General features: G+C 43.6%; 1 protein-coding gene across 2 annotated transcripts in view; it reads right to left on the bottom strand.

Annotated features, from left to right (window-relative positions):
• Positions 1-1,608: 1,608 nt before the first annotated feature.
• Positions 1,609-25,659, bottom strand: part of LOC134213357 (myosin-VIIa) — a 102,508-nt gene continuing 78,457 nt past the window's right edge. For both annotated transcript variants that reach the window (XM_062692348.1, XM_062692346.1), the window contains 8 exons: positions 18,856-19,116; positions 14,642-18,771; positions 14,310-14,573; positions 14,113-14,252; positions 3,409-4,627; positions 3,197-3,343; positions 2,677-2,797; positions 1,609-2,615 (listed from right to left, as the gene is read on the bottom strand). In XM_062692348.1, the coding sequence (XP_062548332.1) occupies positions 2,409-2,615; positions 2,677-2,797; positions 3,197-3,343; positions 3,409-4,627; positions 14,113-14,252; positions 14,310-14,573; positions 14,642-18,771; positions 18,856-19,116 (6,489 nt within the window). In that variant the 3' untranslated portion in view covers positions 1,609-2,408. The remainder of the gene's footprint in view (positions 2,616-2,676; positions 2,798-3,196; positions 3,344-3,408; positions 4,628-14,112; positions 14,253-14,309; positions 14,574-14,641; positions 18,772-18,855; positions 19,117-25,659) is intronic.

The raw sequence follows: 25,659 nt of genomic DNA, 5'->3' as shown, positions 1-25,659 counted from the left end.
GAGACTGCGTTCCACTTCTCCACCGCTTGACACATCCTCTGGATAAGATTATCCGGAGTTGTGTCCCGGCCGCAAACGTCTAGCATTGCTCTTCTTTCGACGTCGAAACGAGGACATACGAACAGTATGTGCTCTGCAGTTTCGTCAACACCTGGGCAGTCAGGACAGACGCCCGAGCAGCACAAAGTAGGCAAAAATGGTTGCAGTAACTTGATTGTGACTAAATCTGGTCACATATGAGTTGCAGTAACCTATGTGAGACATGTGTGCTGCTAGGGCTCCGCGTGCCCAAACCTGTGGTGGTACTGTCGGAAACAGCCATTGCCTGACAGGAATTGTGTCAGATGGAAGTGAACCTCCCCATGGGGTCTTCCCACCCAGCTTGATATGTTAGGAATCAGCCGGTAGGTCCACCTACCTTTCGAGGAGTTATCCTACTCGCGCTGCCATCTGGCAACCGAAGTCACGCTGGTACGCTCGCGGGCTCCTCTGGTGCCACGTAGGTCAAAACACTCCTCGTCTGCCCGGATGACCAGCCCGACTGGCATCATACTCGCTATCACGCAGGATGCGTCGTGCGATACCGTGCGGTAGGCCGATGTCACCCTGAGACACATCAAGCGGTAGGTGCTCTCCAGTTTCCGCAGGTAACTGGTTACCCCCAGTGCTTTTGCCCAGGACGGGCCGCCGTACTTAAGAATAGATGCGGAAACGCCTGCCAGTAGCCTACGTCTACTGGCGCACACCTAACATCATCCTCGATAATGCCGCCACAGCAGTCGAAGCCTTCTTGCACGCATATTCGACATGGCTACCGAAGGTAAGCTTGTCGTCTATAATGACCCCAAGAATCTTCAGACTCCGCTTTGAAGTGATCGCGACGTCTCCCACGTGTACAACTGCATGTTGTGCCGACTTACGGTTGCTGACGATAACCACCTCCGTCTTATGTTGAGCGAGCTCAAGGCCTCTCGCACTCATCCAGTCCGCCACAGTGCTGATTGCGTTTTCTGCGGTTAGCTCTACTTCGGGGATTATTTGTCAGTGGTTTAGCAAACCGGAATATGCTACCAGCCGGAGTGAAACGTTCGACATCAGAAATAATGTTTAATAGGGATAGCATGAATTACTAGAAAAATGGCTACCTTATTTTTGTTACTTTTATTAATTCTATATTTGGATTTCATGATACCGAAAATAGTATTTATACAGTTGGCTCTCTACATCTCGATATTGAAGGGTCCATCGAAATAATGACAGATAGGGAAATGGAAGAAATATTGAGATGGGCACTAGATCGAACATATAGGCGAATAGGGTTAAGGCAGGCATTTTCGTCTTTTCGTCATAGTCTCGAAAACCAATAAAAGAGACACTTTTTTGACAAACTCTCAATAAACCTCAAATAAACCCAAACGCGACGTGAGAAACACCGCATATTTTCTGGAAAATTGGATGTAAATCATCTTAGCGAAGGTAGAAAAAAGAGTTATATTTGAAAATTGCATGATTCATAATATTGACTAGTCAAGACTTCACAGGCCTTCGAAACTGCAATACTGACTGAGAGGTAATCTTCAATATAAATGTACCAATTGAGTAAGAAAGTTTGTTTCAAATTTCCATAGTATTATTGTTTATTGATCAATTATAGATAATAGTTACGGAGTTATGTATAACAAAATAATAATAAAATTACAAAAATATAATATCCTATCTTAGCCAAGAAAAAAAAAACATTTTTTATCCTTCTTAGTCCATACTATTGCCTCTCATTCATTAGATCACATTCGCTCCACAATGTCACTTGGTTCACATACAGTTTACTACAACGATCAATTGGCATAGAGAAGGAGTTGAAAATTTGACGACTAAGTTTTTTTTATTACTGATGCACCGACATTAAAACTAAACGCTAACAATAAGCTTGAGACTTCTGACTTCCAAGAATTAACACAAAATTACCGCTACATCGAAGTGAGGGGATAAAATTATGGAAGGTGAATAAATAAAAGCTTCATATGATTAGATAGTACTGTGAGGAAGAATGGCCTTAGTTAATGAATTGAAAATTGTTCGATTTCAAAGAGCATTCTTGCCAATATGTAAAAGATAAGTTAAAAAAACTGTGATTTGAAAGCGACTACATGTGATGGATATTTAATATCAGTTCGAGGTTGTAAAATAGTGATTCTCATTTACAGATAAATTGATTGAATTGGGTCTAACATTTTCAATTAAATATTCCTACGCCTTTGCATACTAAAACAAAAAGCAAAGCTCAAACAAAATAAATACTCATAAGCAATTAACGAAAAAATCGTCAAATTTTAAAACAGAAAAAAAAGATTGTTGTAATTGTTGTCTAAACAATTCTGAGTAGCTGCTGCGCTGCTGGCGTTTCGATTCTACTTAATCCTAATTGTTCGCTGTTTGTTCATATTGGTCAGCATCAGGGAGATGTACGAGGTGAGCAGGTCGTCCATCTTGTATCCCAGCGATGTTTCGCACAGTAGCTTCGAGCCGCGGACCAGATTTCCGATGGTCATGTGGAAGTAGGTGTTACCAGAGGACCAGTTGGAAATTCGAGTGAAAGGATGGGTCACCAGAATGTCCTGAAAACATTAAAAAAAATTAAGTGGAAATTACCCACCCGAAGCAATAGTTGGCAATTACCTTTGAGCTTGGATGAATTAAACTGACGCCATGCTTGTTGATAGCAATAAGAAGCATTTCAGGGTAGTTGGGTTCCGTAGTTTGTTTGACTTCGAAGAACGCTGAGCCAAATGTGGGCCATCTGAAAAAATTAATTATTGTAGAATTCGATAAAACGCATGGTCTTGCTTATATAAATAGAACTCTGAAATGTGGAATCTATCTAGATCAACATTTGAAAAAGGCGTAACAGCCAAAATTTATTTCTTCTGATTCTTTGTCTACATATAATGCTATATATGTAGACGACGAACCAGAAGGAATAAATTTTGGCTGTTACGCCCTTTTCAAATGTTGGTCTAGCTATATGTGCGATTGTTTGGATTTAATCGAAAATCATTAGTGATGAGTTGTGGTACTTCTTTAAATAACTATCGCAAATAGTTGGAATTCAATGAAAAAATATCTCTACAGTGATTTTTGATAGTATCACATTTTATGCTGAGATTGTATTTGATATGGTCAAATCAAACTACATTACCTGTATACAATTTTGAGGAATGTGACTTTTGCATCTTCGGGAGACATTCCCGCATCCTGATTGTAAGCGGCCACAATTGATCGTTTCCAATCGTTAGTTGTTTGCAGCTTAATAAGATCTGATGGAACTAATTCCCGTAACATTTGACTGAAATATATTTAACAACAAAAATATCAAGCTTAGATATATAAATATGGCTCAATTTCACTTACGGTATCGCTTGCAATTCCTGTTTACTTTCCCCAAACCGTACTCGGTATACCAAAGCAGCCAGTTTTACTGCTTCTTCTTTCGAGCACTTGTGGTAGCCTCGCAGCAGTTTGGGCAACTCCTGGTGATAGTGGAATATCAGATCCGCATTTTTGTCCTTTCCAGGCACCGTATTGGTCCACAGCTTCTTCATGAAGAATACCTGATAGGTAAACTGCGGGTTCGTACCATCCCGCGTCGGTCGTGCTTTCTTAATCCAGTCGGTCAAATGACGCACGAAATCGAAGAAAAAGTCTCCTTCTGGCACTGATATCACCTTGTCGGCTATTTTTACAAACAAGCTAAAACCTTCACTGGACCGCAGGTTCAGTCGCTGTGAAATGTTCTGGCAGAAATCTTTCGCTCGCGTTGATGAGTCTACTTCGAACGCTTCATCCGTGTCATCGGGGAAGTAGACCTTGTGGAATATCTGAGTTGTTTTGTGCTGGATGGCTTCCACTTCAACCTGGTGGGGTGGATACTTTCGTTGACCATTCCGGATGGTCTTCTGCAGGCGGTGTAGTGAGTCCTGCGAAATGGGATGGCGACGAGTTCGAAGGAACACGGTCAGTTCCTTCAGAAGTTGTTGACTGCAGGCAAACAAGCCAGTCGACAGCCACATCAGTTCCCAACCACGCTCTTCCGACATGCGGTTTCGATTATCTGTCAGCTGTTTCATCAGTTGGCAGTAGATTTCGTCCCGTAGAATTTCATGCTTGAGTGGACCGTCGAAGATGTGATCTGTAATTTCGTTGCCAATACGTGGTCGTTTCGATGGCAAATCTCCCATGTACTTCATTATGGCGATGAATGCTAGACATGCTTCCTCGGCAAGTTCTTCCTTTGCTAGGAGCTTCTTCAAGAGAGGTTGCTTCAGCGGTTCCCTTGAGTAGCGCCACAGTTCGTCTCCACCCCGTTTTGAGCTAAGAGTGCTAAGTGCTTTGGACATGGTTCGTTTAGGGGGTGGTCTAAAGTGGTCCAATGAATAGTCGGCTAGAGTGTGTGGGCGTTCACGATTCTCGGTGCCACCATTCGAGTGAATCGAGTTCAAGCGTTTACCGTGATGTGCGTCTTCTACGCTGAATAGGGCTAAAATGTCAGGCGGAGGTTTGGTCAGCGACGGCAGGACGTAGACAATTTCTGCCGGGAAGTCTCCTCGCTCTTGTGTACGTTCACAACATCCTGTTGAATAGAGATTAAAGATAATACTTTTTAGAAGGTGAAAATTTTTTAGATTGAGGATATTCAAGTGCTGTAATATAGAGTAACCGGAAGGGTACGATGGGCAGGACATGTTGCAAGAATGCCGGACAGCAACCCTGCAAAGATGGTGTTCGCTTCCGATCCGGCAGGTACGAGACGGCGTGGAGCGCAGCGAGCGAGATGGGCAGACCAGGTGCAAAATGACTTGGCGAGCGTGGGGCGTATCCGAGGATGGAGAGATGCGGCCTCGAACCGTGCATTGTGGCGTCAAATTGTTGATTCAGTGTTATTATAGATAGTGGAATATATAGATGAGCGAAGATAAATCCACTGTCTCCAAACGAACTGTCAAACGTGTCTCCAAACGAGCATGACGTCACGATTTCAATGAAAACGTTAAGGGCTGTGACGTCATATGCATGTGTGCACGGGCAAAAAAATCGACTCAGCCATGCTTTCGCTCATCTATAGATTCTACTATCTATAAGTGTTATCTGTTTAGATGTTAACTAAATAAATGAAAATGAATATAGAGTAACCGCTTTTGGATCTAAGCTCATATCTCATAATAGTCATACTCCGATTAAAAGAACTGAAGAAAAACTATGTTGCCTATTCCTGTAATTTTTGGAATGGAACACCATTAACATTAAAACGCGAGATTTTGTAAATCTCCAAAACGGAGCATCTGATAGCTTTGCTTTATATTGAACAACTTTTGCTTTAGGAAATAATTCAAGATATGAGAATTGGCACAGACTGGTAGTTAGAAACTGTTAACCAAAAAATCTACCAGAAGAATGGGAGGAAGGGGTTTTATGCCCAATCTACAAACTCAATCTTTGCTAATGGCTGATAATAATGTCAGTCGTGAAATACTAAGGCTGTCGGGTCTGTTAAGGGCTTCAGTAGAAACTGCGCTCATAAAAGATTCCCACCCGCACCAAATATATCATTCACAAACAGTTCACAAGACTGGCGGCATTCTACGCTGAGATGCATTTTGAACACGAGATCGCGTACCTATTCGTGTTCACTTCGTTTTGAACACAGCTCACTTTTCAAAAGTATTCGATGAGTACTAGCCCTTAAAACAATTTTTGGCAAAATGGCGTATACGTCGCTTTTTAGATTTGGCAGCATAGTAACCCAGATTTCGTAAAAAAAAATTAGATCGGTACCTTTAATATTCAAATTGATTGTTTGGTTAGGTTGTTCCCAAGTATTAAAATTGCACTATTGCGGATCTTTTCAAAATTCGATTGACGCAACTGCAGTTTTGTTTTGTTTTGCTTTTTTTGTTACATAGATGGGACTGATGTTGATGTCTTAGTTCCCATATGTTAAAGCGACGTATGGAACAATGAGACTTCAAAAATAGAAATTTTTACATACGTCGATTCGCAAAAAGATTGAATTAAAGAATTTTAATATCTGAAATCAGTAAAATCGATGTGTATTATATAAAGCCGCGTGTGATTGTCACGTTGTATTAAAAACCCCTTTTTGTTTACTTTTGTTACATACGTTGTTATGAAAAATTATGCTTGTATTGTTCTTTTCACGGAAAACGTAATCGTAATGGTATTCATCCATTACATCTTTTTGGTTCTGAAATCAATGTAACTGATCAAGTAAAGTATGTGGGTCTAATTTTGGATTAAAAGCTTTCGTGGACTCCTAACATTGAGTTCAGAATCAAAAAGGCGTGTATGGCTTTTGGCCAATGCCGACGAACCTTTGGTAAAACTTGGGGTCTTAAACCCAAATATATCAAATGGATTTACATAACAGTTGTACGACCAATTTTGGCTTATGGATGTCTTGTGTGGTGGCAAAAGGGGGAAGTGAGGACAATTCAGTCTAAATTAGACCATCTTCAAAGGATGTGCCTAATGGCAATGACTGTTGCGTTCTCTTCAACTCCCACGGCTGCTCCCGAAGTTCTCTTCGACGTGGCCCCACTACACATACATCTCAAACAAGAAGCATTTTCTTGTACTTACCGACTATGGGTACTCGGTTTTATGGAAGTAAATCCTGTAAACCGCAGTTCTACACACACTTCGTTGTTACCGCTTATGGTTAATTGGGACAAAATTTTCCTTGCTCCAAGTGATCTCACACACGTTAGTAGTTTTCCTTATAGGACATTTTCAACACAATTCCCCTCGCGGGATGAGTGGACATCTGGCTATTTGGAGAGAAGTATGTCGGACAGCATTGTTTGTTACACTGACGGCTCCCTCCTCGAAGGTAGAGCAGGTGCTGGCGTCTATTCGCGTGAGCTGAGATTGGAACAGTCCCACTCACTGGGTAGACACTGCACTGTCTTTCAAGCGGAAATATTTGCCATTATGTGTGGAGTGCAATCTGCACTGCAGCAACCCGACCAGTAGATAGTAACAGATTTATATCAGACCTTGTTATTCTGTTACAGCAGTTTTTTAGAACAGCGGTTGTTATAAAACATGTACCATTAGTAGTTAAAATAACAAAAATTGTAACAAAATCTCTTCTAGTTTTAACAAAATTATGACTGAATATGTTATTAATTTAACAAAAATATAACTCGTTGTGTTACATAAAAAGTGGTGAAAATAGCTTGTACTATAGCAAATTATGTTCCTGAAAAGATTATGATTATCCATAATGTAGGCAATTAAGTTTGTCCAGCTGGTTCAACTTTGGATGTAGATTCAAGTTATACTGTAGGTGGTACCTCACTTTTTTTTCCAATTCCTAGCTACCAAAAATGTAGGCAATTTTTTTTCGGTAGAAATAAACATAACACATTATGTTATAATCATGTTATGACGATCAAAAAATTTTATTTCCTCCATCTTTGGCAGAGAATTTATAACAAAATTATTGCATGTTTTGTTATTTGTAACACATATTGATATAATTGTGATGAAATTTTGTTATGACTAACTAGTCGGGAACGCATTATGGGCAAAGTAATATACTTCTGGGGCCCTCCTTAGCCGTGCGGTAAGACGCACGGCTACAAAGCAAGACCATGCTGAGGGTGGCTGGGTTCGATTCCCGGTGCCGGTCAAGGCAATTTTCGGATTGGAAATTGTCTCGACTTCCCTGGGCATAAAAGTATCATCGTGCTAGCCTCATGATATACGAATGCAAAAATGGTAGAAACCTGGATTAGAAACCTCGCAGTTAATAACTGTGGAAGTGCTTAGCGAACACTAAGCTGCGAGGCGGCTCTGTCCCAGTGTGGGGATGTAATGCCAATAAGAAGAAGAAGAATATACTTCTGTTCAGATAGCCAAGCAGCTATTAAAGCTCTCGCCTCGGCCAACTCAAGGTCGAAGTTAGTAATCGCATGTCGAACTCAAATTGAGGAACTGAATTCAGTTAATACTTTACACCTTATATGGGTACCTGCCCGAGTAGTCGAAAATAGCTCAATAATATCAAATGTTGATAAGATAGCAAAATGAGATATTGATATGATTGATATAAGAGATAAAAGATCAGACGATAATATCAATATTTTGCACTAAAATATCATAAGAAGATCAAGTTATGCTATTTGTAAGAAGTAATCAATATCATGTGCCATTAGTTTGTTCTTATCCATAGCATATCTTGATATTTAAATCACAGAGAAACAGACGTCTCACTTAGAACAAAATGCAATCAAAATCATCGTCACGAAAACATTGTCGCCCAATGCTAAAATCCCGGTGTGTGGCCAAGCGGCAACCAGATGGCGGTAGTGTGCAAACGTCAAACATAAGCAAAATCGATGAAAGCGCCATCGGTGGCCGATTGACCACCTACAAAAAGTTAAATAAACCGTTAAAAAGGTGTACGATGAAACATATGTTGAGTGAGACGTCTGTTTCTCTGTGTTTAAATGATATTTCGGTGCAAATTTTTGATATTGTTGCCTGTTCTTTTATCTCTTATATCAATCAAGTCCATATCATGTTTTGTTATTCTGTTCATAGCTTCTGCCAGGGTGGCCATTCTTCCATAGCTGGAAACGAATTGGCTGATGAGTTAGCTCGTAATGGAGCATCGCATGACTTTATTGGTCCTGAGCCAGCTATTCCAATACCCAAGTGTAGGGTGAAGCTTTTGATCGCTTTTGAACTCTTGGGCTGTCACTCAGCACAAATGGCATTGGAGTAGTCTGGATTCATCAAACAAAATTGTACATCCGGGAGCCATCTCCGGTAGTAGCAAGCTATTTAGCTAATCTGTCTAAACAGAATTGCAGTGTCTTAGTCAAGGCCTTGACAGGTCACTGCCGACTGAACTATCACATGGCAAATATTCAACGCGTTGAATCATCTGTTTGTGATAGTTGTGAATCCGATTATGGAACTTCTTATCATCTAATATCCCTAGTAGCACAGGTTACATCGGTTTAGTTGCAGCAACTCTAATGTGACAGGATTTGGTCGCATATGAGTCACAGTGACTGATCTGTAACAATTGTGCTACTCGGGTATCATCTAATATGTAACTGCCCAGTCTATGCACAATTGCGCTTCCAAATATTTGGTAAACACTTACTTAGTGAAATTGACTTCAGAAACCTGAACCTTCAGAGTATTTTGTTGTTCATAACCCGTTGTGGTAAGGAGCTATAAGCTCTTGTACGCTTATGCGTTGTGCGCCCTCTTCAAGGGTACTTTTCCAAACATTCCCTTTGTTCTCCCATCCACATTCCTTTCCTTTTGTTCACGGGTCCGCGACGTTAGGCATAAGGACGTTAGGCATAAGGACGTTAGGCATAAGTACGTTAGGCATAATGTACGTTGGGCATAATGGACGTTTGGCATAATGTACGTTGGGCATAATGGACGTTTGGCATAATTCTGCCTTCTTTATCTAATGGGCTGTTCTTTGGGTCATTTTATGCCTAACGTCCATTATGCCTAACGTACATTATGCCTAACGTCCGTTAGGCCTAACGTCCATTATGCCAATCGTACTTATTCCTAACGTCTTTATGCCTAACGTACTTATGCCTAACGGGGTATACCCCTTTTGTTCACTTCCTTTTCAGTCAGGTGTGTGATGAAAAAGGCTGTGAAGGCGATGGCACAAATCTCCCAAATTGAGGTGAACGTGCCCCTGGAGCCGACGTTCTGATACCTGATAGGTTGTTCCCTGATATCTGATAGGTTGATACTATAGATAGTAGAATCTATAGATGAGCGAAAGCATGGCTGAGTCGATTTTTTTGCCCGTGCACACATGCATATGACGTCACAGCCCTTAACGTTTTCATTGAAATCGTGACGTCATGCTCGTTTGGAGACACGTTTGACAGTTCGTTTGGAGACAGTGGATTTATCTTCGCTCATCTATATATTCCACTATCTATAGTTGATACCTGATAGGCAGGGTAGAAATATTTCCCAGTCAATGCAGTGAAAAACATGGATCTCAGTATAATCTGCAGTCGCCTTCATCACCGCCGTAGTGAGTGCGACTGGATGCAGCCGAAAAATCATTTCGCATTCAGCCACTCACAAGTCGCTCTGACAGGCTGCTCAGTTCGCGCCTTACCGTATGACTGTGAGTGGCCCATTTAAACGCGTGGTGATTTTTTTCAATTTGCTGGGTGAATGTGTACATTTTGCTGTGGTAAATTTCATCTTCGCGGCGCAGTGGGTGATGTGAGTTCTGTTGTTTACTTTTCTGCCTCTCCGGGAATGTGAGATTGATTTCAAAGCAGGAAGAAAATAAAAACATGATATAAAAAAACATCACCTTCATCCAGTGCTGCCGAAAATTTACAACCCTGCTGATAGGTTGTTGTAAGTCAGAAAATCTTCGAAACACTGAAAAAAAAATCCCTGATATTCGGTTTTGTCATCGTAGCATACCATGTCAAACTGCAAAGCAAAAGTATGAAGTGACAGCTGCGGAGTTCTAAAAATTGAACCGGAAAGTGGAAAGTGTTCTATGGAACAGCAATACTGTGTGAACAGCAAGGACATTTAAAACATCAAGTACCGCCATGAGCAAAACGTTTTGATCACAAGATGTACAGCGCCATAAGCAATTTAATACTTATATATCTACGAACATGAATGTTGGGTCATGCTCGAGCAGAACTTGCAAGCATATTGTATATTCAAGAGACGTGCGCTTAGGACCATCTTTGGCGAAGGATTAACGACGAGCTAGTCGAACTCTACGGCGAGCCCAGTATTCAGAAAGTGGTAAAAGCTGGAAGGATACGAAGAACATGTCTTTCTGCAAGAATGCCAGGCAGGAACCCTGCAAAGGTGGCGTTCGCATAGGAGTCAGAGGGACGGATCACTTACAAAAGGTTCTATGAAACTGCCTCAAGTGTCACTATCCCAAACATCAGTTTCCCGAAAGGCAATTACACCGAATGGTCATTGTGGGGTTTGAGTAAGTTACTATTAGCAAGTGATCACGTGTGATTATACATTAACACCTCAGCGCGTCAATCGGTGAGCAGCAAGCCATGACTCGGCCTCTTCTTGTCAGATCTTCGTGGCGTGCACATGCACCCACGGTGAGCTGCAGTCATCACATTTCACTAAGGTCATTCACTAACATGTAACTAACAAATATTTGATGGCTTAAAAAAAATCATTCTGGAGCAGGTCAACGAATTCCAAGAGTCCCTTTACTTGGTATTCATTGACTACGAAAAAGCTTTCGACCGTCTCAATCACGAGAATATGTGGGGCGCCCTGAGACGCAAGGGAGTTCCTGAGAAAATCATCGGCCTCATCGAGGCACAGTACGAGGCCTTCTCGTGTAGAGTGCTGCACAATGGGGTCTTGTCCGACTCTATCCGGGTCGTAGCTGGTGTGAGGCAATGATGTATTCTATCACCGTTACTGTTCCTCACCGTAATCGACGAGATTCTGGTAGATGCGATTGACCGTGAACCAAACCGCGGGCTGCTATGGCAGCCTTTAACCATGGAGCACTTAAATGACTTCGAATTGGCGGATGATGTTGCACTCCTCGCGCAACGGCGCTCTGATATGCAGAGTAAGCTCAACGACCTTGCCGAGCGCTCCTCTTCGGCAGGTTTAGTCATCAACGTCAACAAAACCAAATCGTTGGATGTAAACACGGTGACTCCTTCCAGTTTCACAGTAGCCGGGCAACCAGTGGAGAATGTTGAAAGCTTCCAATATCTTGGTAGCCAAATGGCGTCAGACGGCGGTACCAAGATCGACATAGGCGCACGGATAAATAAAGCAAAGGCTGCCTTTGCGAGTTTAAGAAATATCTGGAAAAACAGGCAGATAAGTGATTGCACCAAAATACGAATTTTCAACTCCAACGTGAAATCTGTGCTGTTATACGCTAGCGAAGCATGGTGTGTATCAGTGGAGAACACTCAACGGCTGCAGGTGTTCATTAACAGATGCCTGTGGTATATAATTCGGGCCTGGTGGCCTCACAACTGGATCTCAAACAACGAGCTCCATCGTCGTTGTCACCAGAGACCGATAGCAACAGAAATTCGGAATCGGAAGTGGGGCTGGGTCGGCCACACTCTACGTAGGGGCGGAAACGAAATCTGTAAACAAGCATTAGACTGGAACCCAGCGAGACATCGCAGCAGAGGCAGACCCAGAGGCTCATGGCGGCGAAGCCTCAATAAAGAAATAAAAGAAGTCGACCGAAATCTAACCTGGCAACAGGTTAAATCGATAGCCGGGCAACGCTCAGGATGGAGATCTTTCAAGTCGGCCCTTTGCACCATCGGAGGTGTACAGGATCCATAAGTAAGTAAGCAAGTTAAAAAAAAAATCACAAGGCAAGGCTACAAAGCGCGTCTGGAAGACCGCTGGAAAATGGATTGTGGTTTGAAAATTCACAGAGCGTGTTTGGAAGAAAGCTGGAAAATGGATTGTGATTGGGAAAATCATAAAGCGCATCTGGAAGACCACTGGAAATTTGATTGTGGTTTGGAAAATCGATGGAACGATGGAAAATTATCGAAAAAACAGACCTGACACGACGGCCCTCCGACGAGACAGGAGGTTTGCGCAGCCTTGACAGGAGGTAAGCCGCCTAATAAGCCGCACGAGGGTGAACTAGACACGATATAAACGGGCGCGGAACAGACAAAACTCGATTTTTCGGAGGAAAAAGCGCCAGCAGGAAGATCGAGACCATAGAAGGACGGAGCAACTGTACCGCGCTAATAACACACAAAATTCTATGAGCATTTGAACCGTTCACGTAAGGGCCACGTGCCACAGCCTGATATGTGTAAGGACATAAACTTTTCATGAACGAGCGTGAGGTGATCCAAAGGTGGCGGCAGCACTACGAAGAACATCTGAATGGCGATGTTGCAGACGAAGATGGTATGATATGGTGATGAATCTGGGAGAACGCGCGCAGGACATAATTTTACCGGCTCCGGATCTCCAGGAAATTCAGAATGAGTATGGCCGGCTGAAGAACAGCAAAGCCCCTGGGGTTGACCAACTACCAGGAGAGCTATTTAAACACGGTGGTGAGGCACTGGCTAGAGCGCTGCACTGGATCATTACCAAGATTTAGGAGGAGGAAGTTTTGCCGCAGGAGTTGATGGAAGGTGTGGGAAATGGGCGATAAGCTGGCTTGTACTTGTTGAACACGGTTGATCAAAGCGACGATGGATCGGGTGATGTGCGTAGTTCAAGCTTCAGGGGCATTCTCGAGTCCCTTTGAAAGGCGCATAGGGTTACAGCATCGCTTTGGAGGGGATAATACGAAGATCAGGGATTAACACGAGTGGTCACATATATTTAAAGAAATAAATTTTTGCAAAAAAAATCATTTTGGTATTTCCGCAATAATTTTTTACCCTATGAATCAATATGGTCGAAACTCAGGTGTGGTAAAATTCAAGTTATATTTGAGCTATGGTCAAATTTTCAGCAAAATTGGTTCACACGCAATCGAGATCTAGATCTCCAAAGTTGACAATTTTGTATGAAAAACGGCGAGTGGGCTTTTTATTATGCCGGTCACTGTAGAACTTTCGTGCGTTATTAGCGCGGTACAATTGTTCCGTCTCTTCACGGTCTAAATCTTCATCCTGCCGCTTTTTCCTCAGGAAAATCGATTTTTTTCTGTTCTTCGCCCGTTTGTATCTACACTCTACAGTGAGCCTAAAACATCCATTATATCGTCTATACATAATCAACGCTCAATTCGAAAACTTGTGGCCGTTTCAGTTATTCATGAATTAGGCTATGTTTGTAGCCTGAGAAGGAGCAAATGTATCATCCAGCGTAAAATATGTTATCGAAACTAAGAGCCAATCATCATCAAGATTTTATCAACCATAATCAACTCATTTCCAAATATGTATATTGTACATGTTTGATAAATTTGCAACCGGTGATCAAATCAAAATATGTTTCGCTCTTAGGCAACACCTACATAGTATTCCTAAAAATACAGTCGTCATATGTTAGAGCTACACTTACCGATACACCATCCAGAGTTAAGAACACTTTCACCGGTACTTTCGTCCTCCAGGATAATCAGGTCACCTTTCAAAAACGACAGGAAACTGGTTCCCTCTCCAGGGGCTTTGTAATCCTGCAGTGCTATCACAAATTTTGAGCTACAAAGAAACTTGGTTTTCAATTCATTCCATGTCTGAACATAACTACAAATCTACCGTTTTTTCAGTCCTTCCAAAAAGTATACCACCAGATCCCGAATGTCTTCTGCGTTCGGGCTTTGGAAAGTAAACTCTTCATTGCGCACCGTCGACAGAGAAAATGTTTGCGTGAACACCTTGTTCGTCTTTTGGCTGGACACGGCAGTGATCTCAGGAAAAGATAACTCTAGCAGCACCTGCTCTTGATCGTCAACCACGTAGACACCAGTCCAGTTAACTGCGATTATGACGTCGTTCTTAGGCAAATTTGGTCCGGAATTCCTAAAAATGGGAAATATCACAAAAGACATATTAAATCTAATGCTTTTATTAAGTTCCATACAACTCACCGATAAGCTTCGTAGAATCTCGAAAATAGAAGGGGCCACTTGTACTTCGCGTAGCTAACAACGTCTTCCTTCACCTTCAGGGCCGCCGCCTTATCCTTCAGATAGTAGCTTTTCTTGTATGCCTGCAGCACGAGTGCTGCCCAGCGATCGATCGCCTTTTCGATACCCGTCAAACAGTAATCGGGAATGAAGTTTGGTAGCAAAGTGTACAATCGATCCATGGACATATCCGTGTTGTACTCGATGTAGTACTGCTGCGCAGCGATCATTGCCAGATCTTCTTCCTTGTCACAACGATATTCACCGAACTTGACCCCTCGCACCACTTGTTGGTAGATCAGATTAGTTGCTACCTGATCTTCAATGGGGTTATGCCATGGAGCGAAAATTTCCTTACGGAAGAACAACCGCCATGGGGCATTCCGCTCTTGAGCACCCTGCTCCTTGGCGTACTGTTCACATTGTGAGATTGCATCCATCACGTGATCACCTCCACTTCCCAGAGAAGATACTTTGTCGAATAAGGCGATATACAGCGAAAACCCAAATTGATCTTTCAGCGCGATCTTGTCCGATAGCTGATTGCATAATTCGCGTGCCGTAGTGGCTGAATCAGCTAATAGAGTTTTCGTGTTCCCATCCATAAACGTGATGGGAAGCATAATGGGTTTCTTGGATTTTGTCGCCTGAAGTTCCAGCCACGATGGAGGTTGATTTCGAGTACCATTGTTGAAAGTCCGCTTTAGTCGTTCTTCGCAATACGGTGCATAACCAGGTGGCCCTTCCCGGATGAACGAACGCAGGTAATTGACAAATTTCTCTGAAGGAGCGAAACATCCCACGCAAAGCGAAAGTAAGATCCAGCCTCTGGCGTGAGAAGATTTTGAGGGATTATTGGTTAATTGTTTGCATATTTGACAATAGATTTCATCGCGGAGCTCTGCTCGTAGAATACCGTGACCAATTATGAAATGCAGCTTTTCTAGGTTAGAGGTTGGTCGAGATTCAAGCCATGATTGGTAGCTATCGGCTGTGTACTCTTCGTCTTGCAGGCGACGTCGGACATCTTCTCCCAGCTTGTTTTTCCGCTTGAGCGTTAACGATACAAGTTTGTGCCGTATTGATCGAGGTTTCTGTTTGAGGAAGGCTTCCGGGTCAAGACCCATCATTTGTGCTTCTTGGAATTCTTTGCTACGAATGAAATTTCGTCCCAGAGTGGCAGTAACTTTAGACATAACCGATGTATTGTCTCGATCCATAGTGTGATAGCGTGGCTCTGGAAGATCTCCAGTAAATCGAAGAATAGTTATCCACAAAGCTTGTGCGGCCAGTTGATCTCCTTGCGTGTGCAACGGTAGGAGAGGGTGTTTCAACGGCTTCCGAGAGTAGAAATGTGTGATGTTTCCCTGGAAGTACGTTGCAGCAAATTTCTGGAATTTGAACTCGGATAAATCTTCCTCGTCCTCCGAAATTGTGTGAATAGGTCCAATAATATCCTCGTGATTGTCTTGGTTCACCGGCAGGTCATTGAACACCGAAGTTTCGCGACCGCCATGCGGAGTAGGAGCTTCACTACTAGAATCGGGAAGGAAATCGAACATAGCTTCTACTAGTTTGCTATCGTCTACAGGTTCATCTGCTTTCCTGGCAGCATCGTTGATAATGTTCTTTTTGACCTCCACCCGACGACGTTCTTCCAGTTCCTGCTCGATTTCCTTCCTCTCGATCTCATTCAACCGATCCCGATAGTTCTGTTCTGCGATCTCTTTAGCACGTTTGTTGCCTTGGTGTTTCAGCTCCTCCTCTTCCATTCTTCTCAATCGCAGTGCTTCGTGATGCCGTCGATATTCTAATTTCAATTTCTGGTACCTATTAACGGCTATCATTCTTCGAACATGGGATTGAATCTTTATCACGGCCCACATCTTCAATCCATACTCCCGTCGAACTAAGTACCCTCGAATTCTTGCTTGCAGTCGCACAATATGTCCGCGCAAATGGCGGAAACGATGACTCAGTACCCGCGACCTTATCAACGCTTGCAACCTCATGTAGCCAATCTTCATCTTCTTGTAGCGTTGTCTCTGTGCGTAACCCTTCCAGAATTTCTGAATGGTGATGGCTGCTTGTCTCATTCGCAGGAATCGCCTTCGATAAACCCATCCACGAATTGAGCGTTGGAGAATTAATATCTTTCTCGTGAGTACGCGATCTCGTTCCTGCTCCAAAAACAGATCGTGGGCATCCTTCAAAAATACTTTGGTGTGACCGAGCTGGTAATCTGAACGACCCAACACCGAGGCACATATCTTAGACGTTGCTAAACGGCAATCAGTCCTGTGAGCTGGCGGAATACCACTGATAAGAAAACGGTACCGTTCAACAAAGTCTTTAAACTTGTGACGAATTGGATATCCAGCTCTTCGAATACGGATGGTTTCCATCATTCCTGAATATCGCAGCTGCCGACAACATAGAGCTCGATCGAACATCATCGGTTTTTTCAACTCATTTGGCTTTATACACCGAATGAAGAACGGCTGACATGAGCTAAGCGTCTTCATAAGCGAATCTAAACTCTTCTTGAATTGGGTTGAAAGAGTTGGGGTTCGTTTTCGGGTCTCCGCACCCATACCGATATCTTCGGCAAACACCATCTGGAGAAAACGGTTTGTCGAGCTTGAGATAAGTTGCAGCAGATCGGCACTGAATGTATCACGATTCTTCTCAAGGAAACCTCGAGTGTCGTAGAACACAACACCGGCAAAGTGATTCAAACCGAAACTAGTATTGATGTCCGATTTTGGTTTCAAGTAATTCCGGTGAGTTCCATGAGTTTTGTGCAGCTTGGCCAGCATAGTCTGATCGGTACCTTTTGGGAACTTTGATTCTTCATCAATGAGGGCCATGATGTTCAGTTGTTTTATGGCAATCAAGTCCAAAGCGTCTTGGTTATCAACGAATTCGATATGTTGCCAGTTGATGCTTTCATGATTGTACTCTTCTTGCTCTAGTTTGAAAATGTGACGCACAAAAAACTGTTGAAGATTTTCATTGGCAAAATTTATACAGAACTGTTCGAAACTGTTGTGCTTGAAGTTCTCGAAACCGAAAATGTCCAACACGCCAATTGCACTTCTGGTAGATGACTTTGGTTTGTAGATTGCTGAGTTGATCTTCTTGACAATCAAGACGAACAACCGACCGTAGATTCCCTTCACAAAGGCATCCCTTACGTCCATCGACTGATCTCTGGACAGTGTAGACACAACTGTTTCACCATGGGCAAACAAGGTCTTTCGAGTCAGTGCATCAATGAATGGCTGGAATGGGACTTCCAGCAAATTCGCCACTCGTTCCACATTTATGTGTTCAGGAATCTCCGTCGCATCTAAATTGTCGATTACTGTAGCACGATATGTGATGTTTCCTGTGTGTAGTAAAGCAGCTAACAATTTAAGAATTTCCCAAATTTCGTGATCTGAAAAGCATAGGACTTTCATGGCTGAACGAATATCTGCGAACTCAGCTGCATCATTCCTTCCATCACATTTGATGCATCCTCCACCCGTTAGATACCTGTAGTCGGAGGCATGCCCTAGATTGAGTTTCCGTTTTTCATCTGATGACAAACCAGCCAGCAAACAGTAAAATATGTGGTAGTTTCGCTCCTCAGCATTCTGCGACACTATTCGAGATTTCTCCAGCAAGTACTGCTCAATTTCAGCGCCCTCGATCACCCCAGAATTATTGAAGTGAATGTCTATGTATTTGCCGAACCGAGAGGAGTTGTCATTTCTCACGGTCTTTGCATTACCAAACGCTTCCAGAATGGGATTTGCCTCAAGAATTTGCTGCTCTATCCAGGAGTGCTTTCCACTGATGGCCGCCAAATATTGGAGAATGAGCTTCGTACTTTCCGTCTTACCGGCTCCTGACTCTCCTGAGATTACAATGCACTGATCCTGGCCATAGCGTCGCATGTTCGCGTACGAGTTGTCTCCTATGGCAAAGATGTGCGGCGGTAGCTCACCAATTTTGCGTTCCTTGTACAATTTGATTTGATCCGCCGTATAGATGGGTAGAATTTGATAGGGATTCACCGCTACCAAAATGGAACCGGTATAGGTCTGAAAAAGTTTTTGATAAAAAAAAATCGTTGATTATCTCAATCTTAATTTTAAAAATTAAAGCCACATAACTTTGAAACTTACATAGATCAAATTGTCATTGTATCGGATGAGCAAGTTTCGCAGAATGCCAGCTTCGTGCAGATCCCCAAGAGAGATCATGTCTTCCACGCCCTGCACGGACGAGGCGTGCATGGCTTTGATACGCCGCTCGGGCGTAAGCCACAACTCATTTCCATCGTCATCTCGGACCTGAATGCGACGTCCCTCGGCCGAGATGACCCGAGCCCCGATGGCCACATCGAATTCACGTCCAGTCACGGGCTCGATCCATATGTAGTCACCCTGAAAGTAAAGTGGAAGGAGAATAATCAGAAAGATCAAATGTGGTACTAAAAAAACTTTTTACTTTATGTCTTCCGCTATAAGATCGTGTACGTAAAGGATATAGGATCACTCCAAAACCGAACTTTTGATAGCAGGTCTGGAAAACCATATTGTTAAAACGCGATTAATTTGAAAACGTGTATGGCCATGAGCATAAAAGCATTATGGCCGAACAATTCTTAATTGCGTACTCATCCCGATGTGCATTAGAAACGCAAGAATGGTTTTTCAATGCCGAAGAGCATACCTCTAAGGAATTTTTGAGCTATAAAATATCAAACAATATAGTATTGCCAATAAGGCCGCGACATTTAAAAAAATATTCAATGATTCAACTGAATTAATTAAGCGAAGTTAATCACAGTTAACAGTAGCAAACACGAAAGTTTGGAAGCGATTTCCGTGTTTCCTTATCTAACATTTATCAGCAAAAATAAACTCGATTACATGATCAATCCAATTAATAAATGACATCTTCGTACACGATTAGCTTATCAGTTTTTTTTGTAAACCAATCTATTAAATGCCAAAGTCGACATTAAACAATACAGTCAAATGAGGGAAATTTTATATTTTGGTGTTCAATCATGAAAGTAATGCTAGGTGAAGAAGTCTCTCTACCAGAGCTCTAGGATTTGATCGAATAGTTGGAGGGGTTGTATATGTTGATACAACAATTTGATCTTGTTGGCGTTGATGGTAAAACCTGCCGTAGAGGAGCGATCGGAGATATTTTACGTTGGCTCAATAAACCCCTGGGGCTCACAAGACCCCTGCCCTGACTACTTGTGATCTACAGCCACGACACTAGCTTTTTTCGGCGCCCCAAGCTTGGATATATACTAAACCATATCCAAGACATATTCATGAAGATTAAGGAACATGGTAAGAAGGTTTTGGGATATCCTGGGTCATCAAAACCGTCCTTGATTCCAGAACATGCAAACTACAGCCACGACACTAGCTTTTTACGTTATTCCAAGCTTGGATATGTATTCGACTATGTTCATAACATATTTGTAAAGATCAAGAGACATGTTAAGATGGTTTTGGGATATCCTGGATCATCCAAACCGTCCTTGAGTCCAGAACTTACGATCTACAGCCACGACACTAACCTTTTTCGTCGTTCCAAGCTTGGATATGTATTCAACCATATCCATCACATATCCCTGAAGATCAAGGGACATGGTAAGATTGGTTTGGGATAGGCTGGGTCAACCAAATCGTTCTTGAGTCCAGAACTTGTGATCTACAGCCACGATACTAGCCTTTTTGTTTGAAATAACTTGGATATGTATTCAACCATATTCATATACCTCTCAGGAGGTGTAGTGGTTATAATTGAAAGCATATTGAAGCTTTGAGTGCTAAAAAAAGATTATCTTGCAGCTGTAGATCTTCTTCTTCTTCTTCATTGGCATTACATCCCCCACTGGGACATTGCTGCCTCGCAGCTAAGTGTTCAATTAGCACTTCCACAGTTATTAACTGCGAGGTTTCTAAGCCAAGTTACCATTTCTGCATTCGTATATCATGAGGCTAACACGATGATACTTTTATGCCCAAGGAAGTCGAGACAATTTCCAATCCGAAAATTGTCTAGACCGGCACCGGGAATCGAACCCAGCCACCTTCAGCATGGTCTTGCTTTATAGCCGCGCATTTTACCGCACGGCTAAGGAGGGCCCTTGCAGCTGTAGATCTTAAGTCCAGATTTCAAGGATAGTTTAGATGACCCATAATACCCCAAAACTATCTTACGATGTATGTTGACCTCCCAGAACAGGTAATGGATACAATTGACTGCATGTTGAAGCTTTGAGTACTGAAAAACGATTTTCTTGCAGCTGTAGATCTCAAGTCCCGAACTTAAGGACAGTTTGGATGACCCAATATTTCCCGGATATAGTTGAATGCATATTGAAGCTTTGAGTACTAAAGAAAATTTTTCTCGCAAGACCCTTTTTCTTGCAGCTGTAGATCTCAAGTCTCGATCTCACGGCAGTTTGGACTAACCAGAATATCTCAAAACTATTTCACGATGTCTTTTTTCTTCAATCTTTATTATAGTGATTTTTTCAAGGAATAGGAAGATCAGCACTTATTCACGATGTCTGTTGGCCTCTCAGGAGATGTAATGGCAAGTGTAATGGATATAATTGAATGCATATTGATCTTGTGATGAACTTATGTTATATAAAGAATCACAAAAATCTACATAAAAATAATTTCTGTCTGTCTGACCTTTATAAACTCGGAATCTACTGAAACGATCAGCGTAAAAATTTGTATGCAGGGGTTTTTCGGCCAGGGAAGGTTCTTGAAATGGTTTGAGACCCCTTCCCGCTCCATACAATTATTATTATTTATTCAGACTAAGGCCGAAGTGGCCTGTGCGGTATATAAAAGTCTTCTCCATTCGGCTCGGCCCATGGCTACATGTCGCCAACCACGCAGTCTACGGAGGGTCCGCAAGTCATCTTCCACCTGATCGATCCACCTTGCCCGCTGCGCACCTCGCCTTCTTGTGCCCGTCGGATCGTTGTCGAAAACCATTTTCACCGGGTTACTGTCCGACATTCTGGCTACGTGCCCGGCCCACCGCAGTCGTCCGATTTTCGTGGTGTGAACGATGGATGGTTCTCCCAGCAGCTCATGCAACTCGTGGTTCATTCGCCTCCTCCACGTACCGTCCGCCATCTGCACCCCACCATAGATGGTACGCAGCACTTTCCTTTCGAAAACTCCAAGTGCGCGTTGGTCCTCTACGAGCATCGTCCAGGTCTTGTGTCCGTAGAGGACTACCGGTCTAATGAGCGTTTTGTAGAATGTCAGTTTGGTTCGGCGGCAAACTATATTCGATCGGAGCATCTTGCGGAGTCCAAAGTACGTACGATTTCCAGCCACTATGCGTCTCCGAATTTCTCTGCTGGTATCATTTTCGGCAGTCACCAGTGAGCCCAAGTACACAAATTCCTCTACCACCTCGATTTCGTCACCACCGATGCATACTCGCGGTGGGTGGCTTACATTGTCTTCTCTTGAACCTCTTCCTATCATGTACTTTGTCTTTCACGTGTTAATGACTAGTCCGATCCGCTTAGCTTCCCTTATGTAGGCTTCAGTCTGATGTAGGCTTCCTCCATCTTCTTAAAGTTACTTAAAAATAAGTTAATATCTATGTCATCGGCGAAGCCAAATAGCTGGACGGACTTATTGAAAATTGTTCCACTCGTGTTAATCCCTGCTCTTCGTATTACCCCTTCCAAAACGATGTTGAACAGCAGACACGAAAGGCCATCACCTTGCCGTAATCCTCTGCGGGTTTCGAAGGGACTCGAGAATGCCCCTGAAACTCGAACTACGCACATCACCCGATCCAACGTCGCTTTGATCAACCGTGTCAGTTTATCCGGAAATCCGTGTTCGTGCATTAGCTGCCATAGCTGGTCCCGATTGATTGTATCATATGCGGCTTTGAAGTCGATGAATAGATGATGTGTGGGCACGTGGTATTCGCGGCATTTCTGCAGTACTTGTCGAATGGCGAACACCTGGTCCGTGTGGGAGCGTTCGCCCATAAACCCGCCTGGTACTGCCCCACGAACTCCTGGCAATTGGTGCTAGTCGACGGCATAAAATTTGGGAGAGTACCTTGTAGGCGGCGTTCAGCAATGTGATCGCGCGGTAGTTGCTACAATCCAGCTTATCGCCCTTTTTGTAGATGGGACACACGATACCTTCCATCCACTCCTGCGGCAAAACTTCATCCTCTTAAATCTTGCTAATGACCCAGTACAGCGCTCTAGCCAGTGCCTCACCACCGTGTTTAAATAGCTCTCCTGTTAGTTGGTCAACCCCAGGGGCTTTGTTGTTCTTCAGCCGGCCAATCTCCTCCTGGTTTTCCTGGATATCCGGAGCTGGTAAAATTATGTCCTTCGCGCGTTCTCCCAGGTCCATCACCATACCGCCATCTTCGTCTACCACATCGCCATTCAGGTGCTCTTCGTAGTGCTGCCGCCACCTTTGGATCACGGTTGCGGTGCTACCAATGGCGGATCGAATATCTCTCCAGCCATCAGAGCTGGCACCTAGCTGCTCTTCCGTTAGGAGTGCCACTTCCAGCTGCTGCGCGTATTCTTGGGCTAGTCTACCGTCTTGTAGCCGCGGAGTCCGACTTCGACGCGTGTTGTACACCGTTGAGAGTTTTGAGCGCAGGCATACTGAAACGAGATAGTGGTCGGATTCAATATTCGCACTGCGGTAAGTGCGGACGTTCATGATGTCGGAGAAGAATTTACCGTCGATTAGAACGTGGTCGATTTGGTTTTCCGTTTCTTGGTTGGGTGATTTCCATCTGGCCTTGTGGATATTTTTGCGGGGAAATAAGGTGCTTCGGAGTACCATTCCGCGGGAGGCTGCAAAGTTTATGCATCGTTGGCCGTTGTCATTCGATACGGTGTGCAGACTATCCGGTCCGATGACCGGTCTATACATTTCCTCCCTTCCTACCTGTGCGTTCATGTCACCGATGATGATTTTGACGTCCCGCAGTGGGCATCCATCGAAATCTGCCTCAGCTGTGCGTAGAACGCTTCTTTCTCGTCGTCGGGTCTCCCTTCGTGTGGGCAGTGCACGTTGATGATGATATAGTCGAAGAAACGGTCTCCAATCCTCACACTCTAAAAAAAGCGTTCCTGAATTCGTGAACCAGCAAAAATACACCGTAATTTAATTCATGGATTCGGGAACACCAGTCACGTTTTCCAGAACGTTCCAGAAAACGTAACTGTGTTCCCGAATCCGTGGCTGTTGTTTACGAAAAAATACACCGTGAACTTGTTAGTTCACGAATTTATGAACGCTTTTTTTTTGCGTGCAGCGTGCATCCTTGCGTTGATTGGCTGCCACCAAATCACATGATGGCGCATCTTACCCAGCACTATGAAGCCGGTTCCCAGCTCGTTGGTGGTGCCACAGCTTTGGTAGAAGGTAGCCGCTCGATGCCCGATTTTCCACACTTCTTTCCTGTCCAGCGAATCTCCTGCAGCGCCACGACGTCGAAGTTGTGGGGATGTAATTTATCGTAGATCATCCTGTCGCAACCTGCGAAACCTAGCGACTTGATGTTCCATGTTCCAAGCTTCCAATCGTGATCCTTTATTCGTCGCCTAGGTGTTTGCCGATTATATCGAGTCGCATTATCTCTCGTAATTTTTGGTTTTCTAGGCGGCTTATTGGGCCTGCGCAAACCTCCTGTCTCGTCGGAGGGACGTCGTGTCAGGGCTGTTTAGCGTCCCATCTAACACCAGGATTTGTGATTGTGCGCTTTGAGCGGCACACGGTCGCTTTGGTGGAGCCTACTTGCGGATACATGCAGCTTTTTATAGGGATTAAACAGGGGCCACTGTCAAACCCCACCACATCCTAGGCCCACAACTCGCAGATGGCCGGGGAGGGATCGTCAAGCCCTTGGACATAGTCCCTGCTCCCGCTCCATACAAATGAAATACAAATCTCTGCATTACTCAGAATCAAATTTGGCATGTGGAGGTTTTTGGAACCAAGAAATGTTTCAATGGCGCTTCGAGACTCCTCCCCCATATGGAAGTTCTATTTATCAACCGTCCAATAGTATTGTCTGGCTCCTACTGAACTCGAGTGGTGACCTCTCTTCGCCTATGTGGTCGAGTTGGGATCTGACGACCAACTGGCACAATCTCACACAACCCTACTTCATCGAGCGCCGTTGCTGATGAAGCAAGTATGTAGTAGCCAGACAATACAAAATACTCATGCTACTAGGTTGGCATTGTAGAAAATTACATATGAGAGAGTTAGTTCTGAAAATGTATTGCGAGAGTTCGGCTTCGTGCCCGGTGCTGGAAATTTGATTTCATCAGTACCGGCTAAGCTGCGGAGGACGACAGAGGTCCTTCGTAGCTTAGTAGGGAAAGCACCTGTCTAGCGTACTGGTTTCGTGGGATCAAACCCCACCGAAAAGAGCGGTTACCCTCCAATACCTTTTCCGAACTAAATCTATCACATGTTGTGCATATGCATAATCGAGTTTCAGACATATTAAATTGTTTGCTTTTTTTGGCAAGGGTAAACGGAAATCTGCAAACAGGCACCTGAGGAGGTTAACTCAGGTAGTGTGTGGATGGGTGTCATAGAATACAGACCCATTAAAACCAAAACCCTTTCACTAGTCCGTATCCCCCGGCCCGCAATTAGGCAATACATCTTGGGGAGGACTATTGAGAACGTTCACACGGATGCTAACGCAAGAAACATTATAAAACACACAACATCAACTTCTAGATGGTAACCTCACCACCCGTCGATCGCAAGCATTGATAGCAACCTTACGATTCCTGACTCACGTATTGAAGAAGAACACTCCGGCAATAACCAATGCGTATGAACCACAATGACCTCAATGACCCCGCGCCCACCCGCGACATGTTTGTCGCCGAGGTGAGCTAAGTGTTCTCA

Source organism: Armigeres subalbatus, chromosome 2, assembly GCF_024139115.2.
Source record: "Armigeres subalbatus isolate Guangzhou_Male chromosome 2, GZ_Asu_2, whole genome shotgun sequence".
NCBI classification, from domain to species: domain Eukaryota; kingdom Metazoa; phylum Arthropoda; class Insecta; order Diptera; family Culicidae; genus Armigeres; species Armigeres subalbatus.
Note: the sequence above shows the minus strand (reverse complement) of the source record. Positions and strands in the feature narration are given on the sequence as shown.